General features: G+C 45.5%; 1 protein-coding gene across 3 annotated transcripts in view; it reads right to left on the bottom strand.

The window, feature by feature from the left end:
- Etv5 (ETS variant transcription factor 5) overlaps nt 1-4598 on the bottom strand; it is a 56716-nt gene extending 52118 nt beyond the window's left edge. The window contains exons 1-5 of one of the 3 annotated variants that reach the window (XM_074073596.1): nt 4418-4598; nt 1200-1321; nt 989-1076; nt 811-858; nt 667-717 (exon numbers count right to left, since the gene is read on the bottom strand). In XM_074073596.1, coding sequence (XP_073929697.1) covers nt 667-717; nt 811-858; nt 989-1076; nt 1200-1244 — 232 coding nt within the window. In that variant the 5' untranslated portion in view covers nt 1245-1321; nt 4418-4598. Of the gene's footprint in view, nt 1-666; nt 718-810; nt 859-988; nt 1077-1199; nt 1322-4284; nt 4307-4417 lie in introns of those variants that run through there. The other 2 variants (XM_074073598.1, XM_074073597.1) reach the window with 2 other exon arrangements.
- Nucleotides 4599-16259: the final 11661 nt, after the last annotated feature.

The raw sequence follows: 16259 nt of genomic DNA, 5'->3' as shown, positions 1-16259 counted from the left end.
GGTTTTACTCTTCTCTGAATAGTAACATAATAACAACTATATGCAAAATAAGAGCAAATCAGGCCACTCTGTGCCCTCCCTTTCTTAGCTTATAAGAAGCAAAATTGACATGTTGGGTGAAACCACAATTAACTGGAATTTTCCATTAACTATCTTCCATACCTTTAAAAGAAAGAAAAATACCTCATCATTCACATGAAAGAACTTTTTTTTTTTGCAGGGCTGAGGATCAAATGCAGGACCTTGTGCATGCTAAGCAAGTCCTTGACCACTGAACCACATCCCCAGCGCAAAGATTTAATTTATAAAACAAACAAAAGGAAAAGCTACAAGAAAATGAATGATTAATAGATGCTTGGCCTAACATCCTATATATTGTTAATTTATAATTTTGAGCTTGAAGCTTTACAATATTCTTAAGGTAAAAAGAAATTTAGTATGTGATTATATTCAATATATCTTGCCTGCAAGAGAGAAGAGGCACTTTAGAAATAATTTCAGAGAAATGAAACAAAGTTTTCAGGATTAATCCTGAATTATTAAAAGAAACTACATGCATGCCACTGCCCAAATCTGCTGGTTATTGCTGAAAAGCATATTCTAGACATGGATGACCCAACCCCAACAATTTCAGAACAAATGTGTCATCTCTATAAAGGTACTTACGGTTATCAGACTGAAAATCTGGGACAAATTGTTCATCATCAGGAACTTGTGCTGGAAAAGAGATTTTTATTTTAGACTTTTAAGTTTTATTAAAAGGCACAGTAAAATGTTTTATATGGAAAATAGGACAGCCAAGAAACTTGCCTTCAGCTAACCAAGCCTCTTGAAGTTGACTGAGATCCTGAAACAACTCTGGAATTAAAAACAGAAGACCCCAGAATGAGAATATTTGTTCTGCTAAGAATAGGTGAAAAGTCTACATGCTGTTGTCCCTGGGAGTGGTTTGAAGAAGCCACAACATATGAGGGGAAAGCTTCACTACCTTCAGAATCATGAGCCAGATCTGTGTCCAAAAACTTCCTCTTTCTGTCAATCACAGGCCGCCCTCGACAATCCTCTGATCGAGATTTCTGAAAGAGGCCAACAGACAGAAGATTCAAGTGTAGTATACAGGTCCAAAGAGGATGGACCCATTAACCAGACAGAAGACTCATACTGGAGAGAGAGGACAAAACCAACAGCCACATACTTACCACTGGAGCCATAAAAGGGACCTGCTGATCATAAAACCCTTCCATAGTGCTTCCAACGTCGTCGCTACTACCTCTTTGAAAGGTTTCAGCATTGAGTAATGTCTGGGGGAAGAGAGATCCTCCTGTAATATGAATTTGGGAGACTTTAACTGAAGGGGGCAGGAAAGAAACGAAGCAATTTTGTACTGGCCTTTCTTCAAGGTCTGGGCAAAAATAACTACTCTTCTCTGAAGTACTTAAAGCCCACTGAAGGTATAAGCTTTCAGCCCAACACTGGGCTTAATGGTATCAAAGGTTCAGTGTTCTCAGGGCCAAGTCCATTATCAAGTCATCATTTTCTTTCTTCTTTCTTATCATTAAGATTCTAGATTTGGTACTGCCTGTCTCCTACAAAAATAAAAAACATGCTACCCCCACCATTACAAAAAAAAAAAAAAAACCCAAACACCTTATTTTCATCATAAAAAAGTGATTTCCAGATTCTCTATGTAGACGATCCTCCAGGGTATTTGTAGTAGGGTTTTTTTTTTTTTTTTTTAAAGAGATAATTTTTGTCATACAGGGACAGGAAGTCAAGAAACTGGGTTTAGGTATTCCAAATTATTGGCAATTAAGATCTGACATACATGATATTTCTAAAAGTATTTTGTAGGTCACTGGTAAAAACACTATGTCTAGTTCCAAGAATAAATTGATCAGAAGTATACTTTCTTCACACACACCTCTTTATTTAAAACCTAAATATTCTGTCCAAACAGGTGTATGCCTGTATTATCACAAATATCTCCATGGCAACTTACAAAGATATCTGTGATATCTTCAACTTCTAAAAGAATAAAATATCTATGAAAAATAATGGATAAAGAAAACTAAATTTTACTGCACATATTTTAAATGCATCTTTACCAAGAACTTTTAAAAAAGTATTAAAAGGAAAAGATCTATGGAAAGAAAACTCAGTTCATTTCTTACAGTGAAGTCAAACTTCGCAGACACATCGAGAATTTTAGTCATTTTAGCACTGATAAGGTGGGGCTGGGGAGATGAGGTCACAAGTGAGAAGAGAGATTTTATTTTTCCCAGTCTAGGATGAATAAAGTAACAATTTTAGGAAGGTGCCATCTTCCTCAACACTTATTTTCCAAATAAAAACAATTAGGTCAACAAAAAGGATGAGGGACATTAATTTCACTCACCCCAGCTCTATGCAATGTGAACTGCTTAAAGAGTAATTTCTTTTAACTTGTATACGAATTTTAAAGAGAACTTCCCCCCAGTGGGCATTTCCATCCAATTTGTTTTCACACTGTGTGGAGCATATCAAATTTTCAAAAGTGAGCAGGATACAAGAAAACACTTCACGGCCAGCCTCCTCCTCAGCACTTGGCCCAAGAAATCAGATTATTTTTCAAAGTCAAAGGAAAAGACTGGAGCAAAATAGCACAGTTCATAATTTCCTAAAAAAACCACTCCAGCCTGCTTTGCCTTCCACACAGCACATAAACGTTCAGAACAAACCTTCCCTCTCAAATGGCACCAACCCGTATACAAAATCTTAGAAACCTTAGCAGTGAGTTGAAAGGAATTCTCTTTCGTCCTCAAAAATCTATCTGATTAAATCTTGGCCTTAACAATTCTGTAAATGTCTGCTGGAAGGGGGGGGGGGGGGACGACAATAAGTAGGAGAGCGGAGGGTGAGATATTTTCAGAGTCTTACGATGAAATACTTCACGCTGAAGAGCAAAAATAGCTTTTTAAAAAAGTTAATAAAACTACCATAAGCGAATCCAAAAGAAGCACTGAGGATCTTTAAAGCAGCCCTGAATTTAAGGGCTGGAAATACTGTGTTCGAAGTATTTTTTTTTTTAAAGCCTAAAGGGAAGGCTCGAGTTCATCCAGGAGTTTAAACCACTTCCTCTGCACCCCCCCCCGGTGTTGGGTGCCCCCCAGGAAAACTTTAAACAGCTTAGCCGCGCGATCGAGGCCCCTCCCCCGCAGCGCGCAGCGGGCTTGGTTTTATGAATGGGAGAGCGAGCCGCGGCCGCCACATCAGGTAGAGGCTGTAACTGGATCTCTCGCGCTGGGCCCCATTCACAAAACAAGACACACTTCCACCCAATTCCCAGCCTTCCCCATTCATGAAAACTCCTTCAGCTGCGCCCCCGCCCCCACTCCCAACGCACGCCCGGCCTCGAGCAGGCCCCTCACCCAGCGTTTTAGGAAGAAAGCTCAATGCTTCATTCACAAAAAGGGAAGAAGAAGAAAAAAAAAAGCCCGCAGGGAGCAGTGAGCCAACGAAAGAAACCCGCTTCATTCATAAAGTCGCCCACATTCATAGAAACGAGGTGCGGCGCTCAGGGTTACCAACTACCTGCAATTTCCCCTCCACCCCGAACATCTCTCCTTGACACCCCCTCCTCGATCAGGAAAGAGTTTGCCGCCTCCCCCTACCCCTACCCCGCCTCCAAATGTAGTCGGATCTCGAATCCAGCGCGAGGCTCCAGCATCTCCCCCGTCTGGGTTCCACACCCGTTTCCTCCCCACCATCGCCAGGCCGCTGCTCTGGCGTCCCCGATTTTTCTCCCGATGCTCTCAGTCTGCTGGGGGTAGGAGTAGGGGGATTGGTGGTCCACGTCCCACAACCTGAAACTTGCAAGGCCTGCATAAGTTCCTGGCCGACCCCCAGCCCCGCAGGCTGCACATGCCTATGTCATTTAACCAATCTCGGTGTTCTGGGGGGCAGTACCTCTCCAGTATCCCCCTGCTCAAACTGCTTCCCGCCCCCTCCTCCCAACTGCAAAGCTCCGCCAAGCGTCTCTTCTCGCGAGCCTCCAAGTCCCCTCGGGGCTCTCCGATCTCCAGAGATTGTAAAGCCCAGCAACTCCGCGCTCCCCCATCTCCACCCCGGAGCCCCGCACCCCGCGCTCCGTCGTGCCTCCCCCGCGACGTGCGGAAACCCGCTTTCCTCGCGCTCCGGAACCGTTAGCCGCCCCCGCCCGAAGCCTCCCAGGAACCGAACCGGACCGGGCCGGGCCAGGGTGGGGGTAGAGAGCAGTCTGCCCCCCCCCCGGGGGGGGAACCTCACCCCAGATGTGCACCCTGACTTTAAGTCTTTTGAATCAGCCCGTGAACTCTTGCCACCTGGGCCTTTGGGACTCGTTGCAGAACATCCCCCTCTGATGTGTCCCCCCGCCCCCGTCCCCGCAACGCCCCCTCACCTGAGGCTGCTGCTCTCCTCCCCTTGCAACTGCCCCGGCGGCGCAGGCGCGCTCACGCACGCGCGCACCGGGCCTGGGCGCCTAAGCAATGGCTGGGCCGGACCGCTCCGGAGCCTGTGAACCGCTCTGTGCACCAGCGGCTGGACTCTGCGCCGCAGCTGCCAACCAGGCTAGAGCGCTGGCCCGGCCCCCCGCAGTCTGCTGCTCCGCCCGCCGCCATTGGACCGCGGTCCTGGTCCAGACTCTTCCCTATTGGCCCAAGGCGGTTCCCGTGGCTGTCCATCACCTCTTGTTTACCCTGTCTTCGGGCAAATCCAGCCAAGCCGCCCCATCAACTCCGGCCTCCATTGGCGGATGGTAGGTCTCTCTCCACCCCTTCGGGGGTCTGTTTTACATAATTTATGCACCGGGGGCCATTGGCCAATCAGCACAGGCTTGTTTATATAATGAATGTAAGGACGTTTTTCATTCATAAAAAACGCGACCTGAGGTGGGGGGAAGCTTCGCTGAGTCAGTGAAGCACTTAAAGGGGCCAGGCCGGGAGGAGCCGCTGTTACTTCCCTTCTCGCCGCTCCCCGGCTTTTCACCAAGGCATGGCTCTTTCCCTTTCCTCACTCACCCCCTCTTCTCCCTCGGCAACGCCACGGCCAGAATTGAGTCGCTTGGCGCCAGACGTTCGCAGCTGCAGCACCAAGCAAAGTTATCATTTTAGAATCCAGGCGAGAGGAATTCGTCATTCCACACTGAGAAACTCGCTGACCGACCTGGGCGTTCGGCCCACAGAAACACAGAAAACGGAAACCGAGCTCTCTAATCTTAGCTACCTTTAAGAGAGGCCTTATTTTCTTTTAGCTAGGTTTCCAGTGGGAAGAATAAGCAGTTATCTCTCTTGCAAATCTGAGCTCTCACAGATTACAGTTACTATTTTATACTGGCAAGGCCTAAGGCCCAACCAAATCCCCTTCTCTCTGTAGGTTTAATTACAGTTCGTAACCTCCATCGGAATGGGTTCTGCAGCCGGGACGAGAGAGGATCGCGGCTCAATGAGGTCCTCTCTGCGGACCGGACCGCATCTGCCAGTCAAAACCCCGAAGAAACATAAATCCCTCGGAAATGGGCGTGCGTGCAGAGTTAGACCGCTTTTCTCCCTCCTCGGGTGGCTTGTTTTCCGTTTAAGTGTTGAATGCAAGATGGTGTATTTGCGAATTAGATCCCGTGCAGCTGGGAACGACGAGCAGCAGCTCTGCTTGCCAAACGATAGGGCACTAACTGCAATTGCTGAGATTCTTAACAGGGTGTTCCAGGAAACAAATAAACAAGCAATCTTCCTATTCCCCCCACACATACCCCCCTCTCTCCCCTGCTGTGAAGGCCTTGGGCGGCTCTCTCCTTTTCCCCAGGATGCTGGGCTTGGGAGGGAGTTCTGTTCTCCTTCAGTTGGGGTGGCCTGTCACTCAACTCGTGCACCAGCGGTAGGAAGGAAAGATGCCAAACGTTAAGAGAGCCCCTAGCCAAGGGGGCCTGCCCCCATCCCCCACTGTGGGACCTGCAGTGTGGATTTTTAGAGGAAAAATTTTTTTAACCCACCTTCTTTTCTACCTCCATTTGTATAGCAAACTGAGCGGGCACTTGGTGTGTGGATGAAAATCAAACAGCTTGGGTGTTCTGGGATGAGACTTGGGGTCCAGGGACCACCAGGTTGAGTTCCTGAGTTTGCCAGAGTTTGCCTGAAATGGGCCCAAGGTTGATGTGTGGGAAAGTGTTCTGAACTGTTTTTTTGTTTGTTTTTTGCTGTAATGGGAATTGAACCCAGGGCCTGGCCTCCTTCCATACATACATACCCCTGGAGCCATGCCTCCCAGTGCTTTTGTGTTTTGTTTTTTGAGATAGGGTTTCTCTAACTTTGCCCAGGCTGGCCTGGAGCTTGTGATCTTCCTGCCTCCACTTCCCGAGTAGCTGGGATTACAGGCAGTGTTTTGAACTTTTAACTAGCATTCCTCAATATTTAATTTCCTGGTTGAGCATGTACTTTCTACTCCAATTTTTCCTTAGTTCATTTCTTCATCCCTCCAGGCAGCACCATTTCAGTATAGGGCCAGAGATTTTGACCCTAGTCCCGTTGTGCTCCCAGCTTGTGGCTGACATCAATGCAGGCTCTATCCTCCCCTCCAGACCCTGTCCTCCCCCAGCTTTGTCTCCACTGCCATCCTTCTCCTGTCTCATCCGAAGTTGGCCTGCTCTCTGATCTAAAAGAGCTTTCTTACTTTCCTTTGCTTAATTTTCCTTCTGGAAGGTTGTAGTCCATGGGTTCACATGTCCTCACCATATAAACCACAGCAAATCAATCACACCTTATAACTTTGGCTACAAGAAAACATGCAGTACACTTCACAGTGACTTCCTCCACAGGGTTGAACTTGATGTAGCTCCTACTACCTCTGCCTCAAGCTAAGCCTCTCCATCCAACCTTGAGAAGTTGGAATTTCTGGATTGAGTAGCAACAAACAGAGGCCAAACTGGGGGTAGAGGAAGGATTGGGTGATAGGTTTATTTGTTTGCTTGTTTGTTTGTTTATTGTGACAGGGTCTCACTGTATAGCCCAGGCTGACCTCAAACTCACAGTAGTCCTGCCCCTACCTCCCAAGTGCTGAGATCACAGGAGTGTGCTACCCCCACCTGGCTGAGTGATAGGTTTTTGTAAGAAGTTTGTCATAGGCCAGGGATGTAGCTCAGTAGTAAGTAGACTGCTTGCTTAGCATTCACCAAGCTCTGGATTTGATCCCTAGTACCATGAAAAGAGAAGGTTGTCATAGTCAGGAGATCACTGGAACAGAGTTATATCAATTAATTACTTAGACATCCAGTAAACATTTATTTTCACCCAGATGTTGTACTCAGAAAAAAAAAAAGTTACAGTGATGAATAAGACCCAGTGGTTGCCTTAGAGGAGCCTATTATATATAATAGATAGTCTATTGTATAATTTCAGTAGCTGCATTTTACCAGGCACTTAAAATACGACCTGTTTGTGTCATATGTAGTTCTCCACAGATTTTCTGACTTCTTCCTCACGGTAATGGTACAGACCTGGTCAGTACTATTAACTCCATTCTACAGATGAGAAACTGAGGCACAGAAAGATCAATTTGCTCATGCTCAGGAGCTAGTACTAGGAGGCTGAACTTAGATAAGAAGCAAGGTGGTCTGCTCAGCAAGCCGCCCAGGAAGCATCACTTGAGGCAGGAGTGGGAGAAGACAAAACCGGTTGAAGTCATGGGAGAGATTTGAGCTCAGTATTATGTTAGGAAGGACTTTGGGATGTTTGGAGTAGTCGGTAATAAGTCTCTCATCCTAGGAGGCATTTGCACAGAAAAAAAATTTTAGGGTAGTGTAGAGGTACTACAGCATAGGCCAGGACAGATGAACTCTGAGGATTGTTCCAGTTGTCACTGTCCATGATGCTGCAAATTTGGAACTACACGTTAGACCAGTAGGACCCCAGTCACTTTGTCTCTGGAAGACAAGAAAAACATTTCTGTACCTTTTGGACCCTGTCGTCAGGTCCCTTCCTTGGCATAGCCACCTTGGCTCTAGCATGGGAAGGGAGAGTCCAGTTCATGGTGCCCAGTCTTGCCAGGCCTATTCAAGGGCCCGGGATCAGTTCTTATTGGTTGAATGCTTTCTGATGTTTTCTCTCCACTCCCCTTCCTTCCTTTCTTCTTACGGTTTACTTCTCCCACAACCATTCCTGGCCCAACCTCCTTCTCTTGTTATCTTTGCCTTTATAAGAGTTAAGGGTCAGTATTCAGAAGTTCTTTGTCTAGTACATTGAGTCTTTCCTCTTAAGAACAGTATTTACATTGAGGTTTTGTAGCGCATGTGTTCTAATTATCATTCCTTCTCCTCCAGGAGAGAAATAGAATCAGAGAAGAAAACAAAAAAGAGAGACCTGCCCCTCTGGACTGTTCATCCTATGTCAATTTAGCCTTTGTCCTCGGGCAATAGCAAAACTCCCTTGATCACAAAAACGAAAACTAGACCCTTGTTCTTTACACTCAGTTTACGGTGTGTCTTCAGGGAAATAAGGGAGAATGGAGTGGGGTAGAGAAATAGTGGTGGGAGTGCCATGACCCAAGCCTGGAACTTGTTTCCCTTTTGAGGACTGCTTTAACAGTGTTCCCCCAAATGCCAAAGCAAGCTGAGGTGTAAGGCAGGCAATCCTGCCTTGAGCAGATCACCAAAGTGATGGTGGAAAGCGTGCACTTATCAGGATCTTGGCTCCTCACATTGGGAACAGGCCTCCTGTCCCTCTGTTAGAAGTGCTGCGGTGAGTGTGGCCCTGTCTGGAGGCTGGGGTATAGGCACATAGTCCCCAAGTTTCTTTCCCATTCTATTTTTGGGTACTTGGGAATTGATCCCAGGTCCTTGAGTGTGCTAGGCATAGTATGTACCATCTGAACCACTCCCCAGGTCCTCCCTGCCCCCTTGTTTGGCAGTACTGGAGTTGAAACTCAGGGCTTCATACTTGCTAGGCAGCTGCTGTACCACTTGAGCCACACTTCCAGCCCAATTTTTGCTTTAGTTTGTGATTTTGCCAGGAGCTGGCTTCCTATCATGATCCTTCTACCTAGTCAGGATGACAGATGCATACTGCTATGCCTGGCTTATTGGTTGAAATAACTTTTTGCCTGGTCTGATCTTCAACTGTGATCTTCTTGATGTCTACTTCCTGCATGGCTGGAATTATAGACTTGTGCCACCACGCCTGGCTCCCATTCTTAGGTAGTAAGGAAGAAAGGACTTGAAGATAGGATCCAAAAGGTATAGAGTTTTTTTTTTTCTTCTCGTCTTCAAAGGAGAGATAGAGATTCTATCGTCCTTTTCAAAATTCAGAAATAAATGAGACATAAAAATGGAGAGGAGCTGGGTGCTGGTGGCTCCAGCCTATAATCCTAGCTACTCAGGAGGTAGAGATCAGGAGGATTGTAGTTTGAAACTAGGCTGGGCAAATAGTTCTTGAGACCCTATCTCAAAAAAAATCCCTTCACAAAAAAAGCAGGGGGAGGAAGTGGGGGAGCCGCGGCCAGACTGGTGGAGGGTGAAGTGGCTAAAGGTATAGGCCCTGAGCTCAAACCCTAGTCCTGAAAAAAAAGCTGAGAAGGGAACAGAAATGTCTCTTTAAACAAATAAAGAGTGCATTCAATAAATGCCACAGTGCTTCTAAGATTCCTTATAGCCAGGGAATAGTAAATAGCTGACAGTGACTGAGAACCTAAAAGGAGCCAGACTCTTTGCTAAATGCTTCACATTCATTCCCACACTTTGTCCCAACAACAGCTCTTCAGGGGCAAGGAGAACTATTATGATCACCTCCACTTTTCCCTGATGAGGAGGCTTTAGGCACAGCAAAGGCAATGAATTACTCCAGGTCACAGAGCTAGCAGGGAGTAAAAGGAAAGTGTCCCAAGCAGTTTTCTCCCCAAGCCTGCCATTTAGTCACTGGGTTGTGTTATCTCAGGCTGTGGAAGCTGTGTTTGCTTAATGACCACAGCCACCACGGAAGTAGGCAGGCCCTGTTTCAGGGCTTTCCTTATGTTAACCCATTTGATCTTCCCAACAACCCTGTGATACAGATACCATCATTCTCTCCATTTTATAAATGAGGAAAGTGAGGCCCAGAGGTTGGGGCATTTGCTTAAGGTCACTTAGCTAGGAAGAGCTAGGGTCAGGAGCTGAAGGCAGATCTTGAGCAGAGTCCTTGCTCTTCAGCATTTCGTGATGTTGCCTTGTTGCAGCAATCTCTCATTCTGTCATCTTGCCTCATCTTGCCTTTGGGCTCTGGCGGCTTACCTGCCACCCTAAAGGAGTGTGCTTCTTTGGGAACTTGCTCCAGCAACTCTGAATTTTTATCCTGGGCCATCAAGGGTTTGTCTTCATGAAAGCCACTTTAGAAAGAATGGAAACTGTATTTACTGTGCAACCTCAGGATGTTAGACTCTGCTAGACACTTAACAGACAACGTCTTACTTCATGTCTCCCAACCCCTCTCAGAGGTAATGGATGTGAAAACTGAGCTTCAGAGTGAGAGGTTTAAAAAGGTGTCTGAGGCTGGAGGCCTGGCTTAAGTGGTAGAGCACTTACCTAGCAAGCATGAGGCCCTGAGTTTGATCCTCAGTATCACAAAAAAAATAAGTAAAATTAAAAAAAAAATAAGTAAATAAATACAAATGCATCTGAGATTTCTCAGGAAGGAGTAAGTCAAGTTGAATGAATGTTCCTGACCCTCTGGGCCAGAAGCCTGGGGGTCAGCCGGGGACTGGGGGGGTGGTCGAGGGAGAGAAGCCTTATGCCTCCCTTGCTCATTCTCTGAGCTCACAGACATTCTCTCTCCTGTCTCCTTAGAGCCCTCAGTTCTTAGATCTTATGAAACATCCAGTCTCAGGAAAGCCTGAAGAAGTGTGAGGAATTTAGATTTCTGATGGCTGAAGGATTTCTTCCTTATGCCCCAAACCTTAAAAAAAAAAAAAAAAGGATGGATAATTTCTGGAAACTTCCATGGCTTCCCATTGCCTTCAGAACCAAGTGTAGCTCTGCAGCAGGATCTTCCCAGCATCCCAGTGACCCTGAAGTCTCTTCCAAACCCCCTGGACCCTGGTCTAGTCACACAGGGACAAAGCTGCCTGCTTCTGGAGCCAGTCTTATGCCAGCAGCCTGCTGTACCTATGAGGCTCACAAGGACCTGCCTGTCCCACTATACCAAACGAACTTGAAATGGGTATCAAGAAAGTGCCCGCTGAGTGAGAGCTGAAGTGCTCGCTTAAAAGAGGAAGTGGAGGAACTTGAATGTGTAGACTTGGCAAAATCTATTTTCACCGATCAGAGTCCTCTTTTTGCTTCCTTTTATGCCCTTGGTGGGGAGTTTCATATGACCAGGAGTTAACCCTTACTGTGACCTCTTCAGACTTTACTTTTAACACATAAGCTGGCTAACCTACAACTTGACTGCCTCCAACTACAAGAGACCTCACTTTGGCATCTCTCAACAGACCCACTGGATGAGCAGGCTAAGGGGTTGGCAGAGCTGGAATATGGCTGCTCTCCTGGGCCTGCTTCAGCATGGCAGCTGGAGAGCGGGTGGTAAGGCAGGTGGTTCTTTCAGCTCTTGGCTTGGACTGTAAGTGCCCACCTCCGCTGAGGTTCTGTGGAGGGGATTGTATTTATCTGGAGTTGGACAAAGGGAGATCAACAATGACCAAGTGGCAGTTTAGTCCTCAGAGGAAATGCTCCATCAATGGGTTTGATCACTTGGCTTCAAGTGCAATGTCCAGCTTGCCCCTTAGCTCTGGGACAAAGGCAGCTTTGATGTGAGCCAGAAACATCTGAAAATATCTTCTCATCCCACTCCTCTCCCTTCTTTGAGCTTGCAATAGCCAGGCATGGTGGAGCATGCCTGTCTGTACTCCTAACACTCAGGCAGCTGAGATAGGAGGATCTCAAGTTTAAGGTCAGACTGGGCTACATAGCAAGACCTTGTGTCAACAATATGAAAAGGAGAAAGAGAAGGAGAAGGAGAAGAAGACAAATGATGACTTAAAATGCAAAACAGGAGAGCAGTATCCCATCCTGGCACCAAGGAAGTGCTCAGATCCCCTGTCCATCTCTCCCTGCTGCACAGCTGTACCTCAAGGGAGGACACTGGTGTCCATAAAACCATTAGGAACTACAGGTTAACTCCATCTCCATGCTTTCCCATTGTTGGATATCTAGAAGGCTGGAAGGTTGGCATACAGATCCCAAGAGGATATTATCAGCTTTGTGTAAGGGAATGCTCAGGCATCTCATGTTGGTCTAGTTTGTGTGTTGACTTTTTACTGATGCATAACACACTTACAGGAAAGTACACAAATGGTAATTGTAGGAGTCAAGTTTTCACAAAGTAAGCACATTCATGCATTCTGTACCCAGATTAAGAAACAGAATATCACTATCTCCCCTTTTTACCTCACCAGAAACCCCCATCTCCTTGCTCCCATACACTAAATTCTTCCCCTTCCCATCCGCCCAAGGTAGCCATCATCTTAGCTTCCAACATTATAGACTAGTTTTGCCTGTTTTTGTACTTTCTGTAACTGGAATTATCCAGCATATACTGTTATGTCTGGTTTCTTTTCTTCAACATCATGTCTGGGAGAGTCATCTATTTGTAGTTGTGTTTCATGCATTTTCTTTGTTGTGCAGAATTCCACTATGTGAATATATTACAACTGACAGATCCATTTTTCTGTTAATGAACGCACAGGCATTTTCCAGTTTACTTTTACTAATGACACTGTTATAAAAATTCTAACAAGACTCTAGCTCATGTCTTAAGGTAAATATCCACTTAATTTTAATTGATTCATTTTACATGTAGTCACAGGACTCATTTTAGTGTCTTCTGTCTTTTAAAGGTGACAGGGACTCATGACAAAAATTTCAACATTGTAGAAAAGCATAAAATGGAAAATCAAAGTCCCAATCATCTCCTAGCCTGTACCCAAGTTTGCAAAATCATACATTATTAACAGTTTTTTGTATATCATTCTATTGTCTGGACAATCACATTTAAGTATTTATGCATTATGTATTCAAGTATTATGCATTTAGTATTTAATTTAAGTATTATACAATATAGCTTTTACAAAATCACAAATTAGATCTTATGCTGTATTTCAGCCACCTGGTACCTCCTGTCTTCACCCTAATACTGTAGAGTCCCAGCAGTGGTGTAGGTAGGTGTGTCTGGCCATGGCAGGTGAATGGGCCTTCCTCTCCTTCTGTCAGAGAAGGCTGGCAATCACTTTTATAGACCCTTCTTAAGGTAAGATGTATGGAGTTTATAGAGTAGCAAATTTTATTTCCACATACATAAACATTTGTGGGGTGGCTGGTGTCCTCAGCTTGGGGCTTGTATGAGAACTCAGAGTCTGATGGGAGGCAGGAGAAAGGCACAGGAACAAATGGCTATTGTATAGTGTCTACAGGTGTTGTAACAGAGGTTCATAAATGGGTTCTGGGAGTGTAAATGAAGGAGTGGTGAGGACTTCCTGTGAGGGTCAAGGCAGTCTCCAGACAGAATTGACATCTGGGCCAGCTCTTAAATGACTAATTTCTGGAACTTTGCTAGGCACAGCAAGGTGGGAGGGCTTTTCATGCGAGGGAACAGCACACACATACCCAGGGACTGTCAATTGCTTGCTTCTGTGTGGCTAACCTATAGGGGTAAGAGGAGACATGGTTGAGAGGGGGCTAGAATGGAAATTTGGGGGACAGGATATTGGGGGTCTTATTGCAGTCATTAGGGGCACGATCATTCATACTTTGAAATCATGGGATACTGCTCCTAGGTGTTTAAAAACAGTCAACCAAAAGACACAGAGACTGCTTCAAATATGTACTCTCTGAAACTTCTGATGAAAGCATTTATCACACTGTTCATGCATCTGTGTTGCCTATAGCACCAATGTCTCCAACAGGAAGCCTCTAGAGTCTCACCCGAATCCTCCAGCTCCACATGTTACCTGCTGCTACGCAGGTGATCACCAAAAATTGAATAATGTGAATGAACAAGTGATTTTTGTGCCTGAGAAAAAGGGGCAGCTGGTTATCCTTTGTGGACTTAGTTTTCCACATGCCCAGCTTCTGTGTTGCCTGTGTGGCAGGAGAAGAATGAGGAGCTGGTAACCTGGCCTCTCATCAGTTCAGGATATTCACCCACAGAAGCACTTCATTTCTTTAGCGGCAGGACATGGAATTTTATTTTGACCACATTTGAGATGACATGAAGCTTGGTGGAACATTAGAGCCTCATCCCAGTCCTTAGCATTGTGGAGGAATTCATACTGCATCCAAATGTCCATATCTCCCATTTTCATGTCTGGAATCCTAGCCTTGTGAGGAAAGAGTGGTTCATGGACTCATTCAACCTGTATCCACTGCCCTCCTTCACACAGAGCTCCCTCACCCACTGAAGCTAGGCAAAGTTGAAGAGATGAAAGAACCACTCTCCATTTCACCTCTTGCCTAAAGAGATTGGGGGACTTCATGGTCCAAAAGGAGAGTGCATTCCTTGCTCCTGGCTTGCCAGGTACTCATCCATGACCCTGGTTCTCCTGGGATAGACCCCAGCATCTATAGGTCCCCTTCAGGCAGCCAGCAAAGATCACCATTCTAAGGTGACCCTTTCCTCCTGCCCATGGAGGAGTTTTCTTCATCAAGTAACATCCTGGTTGGGAATTTCACATACCTTCTGACTTGAACCACCTTTGAAATCTTTCCACACTTTTCTTGCTCCTTGCTTCATAACCTCAGTGCTTTGTATATTTATCTGGGCTTCATCTGGACCTTCCCACTTAGGAATGTTCTTCTTGAACCTGGAGGCTGACCTCAAGACCTGCTCTAACAGAATCTGTCTGTGTCACAATAGAATCTAAAAGCTAAATATGGTCTTCCTCTTCCTCCCTATATGTTAAACTGCCTTCAATGACAAGGTATAATTTTTCATTACAGGATCCATGTTTTACCTATTCCAACTCACGTATTTCTGACAAGAATGTGGGTAGCATTCATTTACAGCTACATCTACACCTTGTAAATGTAAATGGTAACTAGGTGATCCATATGGTAATATGGTAATAGCTCCACAGACTCAAGTCTGCAAGAAGCTCTTTATTCAAAGATTTTCAGTGGGCTAAGCTACCTCCCCGTTTCCCAGATTTACCATCTTCTCTCAAAGCTGGCTACATTATAGCTGTGCTTCCTTGTAAACAGAGCATGAACTTGCAGCCCGAGCCCCACTTCATATCTCAGCTCCATTATTACTTACTAGGGGACTATTGGTGCAGAGCATTTTTATTTCTATGCACATCAATCTCCTACCTCCCCCCCAAAATGAGAAAAATAACTTCTGCTTCCCAGAGTTGTTAACTATTCAATGAGACAGTATGTGTGGCAATATCCAGGGTCAAGTAGGTTTGGGCAGTGGAGCTGGGTTTCCATCATGCCAAATGGATGAATTTGAGTAAATAATTTCTCAGAGCTTCGGTCTTCTCACTTATAAAATTAGGATAATAATGCAAACCTTGAAGTTCCTGAGGAGAGCAAATTGAATATTTGAAAAACATCTAGCAGAGTGTCTAACACAGGGTAGAAACATAATACATCTTGTTCTCTTCCCTCTTCTCTACATGAATCCAGCCATTAGGTGCTACCACCACCATTTTTTTGGGGGGGGGCAGTACTGGGATTTGAACTTGGCTTCAGACTTGCTAGGCAGGTATTCTACTGTTTGAATCACACCTACAGCTCTTTTTTGCTCTGGTCATTTTGGAGATAGGGTCTCACTTTTTGCCTAGGCCAGCCTGGACTGTGATCCTTCTATTTTATTTTCCCTGCTGTATCTGGGATGACACGCACAATACCATCACACCTAGCTTTTTTCAGTTGAGATGGGGTCCCACAAACTTTTTTTGGCTGGGAGAGCCTGGAACCATGATCTCCCCCATCTCAGCCTACTGTGTAGCTTAGGATGACACCTGTGTGCCACCGTGCCCAGCTATTGGTTTGAGATGGGGTATTGAGAACTTTTTGCTCAGGTTGGCCTTGAACTGCAGTCCTCCTGATCTCAGCCTCCCAAGTAGCTAGGATTATAGGAATGAGCCACAGGCGCCCAACCAGCTGCTAACCTTTTATGACCCCTACTGATCATTTAAGAAAGACCCACAAGAATATTCTCTGGGATAGATGAAGGAGTTCCTGTACCTTCCTTTACACTGTGATACATTGTTGTAGATTTCACTTAGAG

The sequence above is a fragment of the Castor canadensis genome, chromosome 5 (assembly GCF_047511655.1).
Source record: "Castor canadensis chromosome 5, mCasCan1.hap1v2, whole genome shotgun sequence".
Lineage (NCBI taxonomy): Eukaryota > Metazoa > Chordata > Mammalia > Rodentia > Castoridae > Castor > Castor canadensis.
This window is presented reverse-complemented; position numbering and strand designations above follow the sequence as displayed.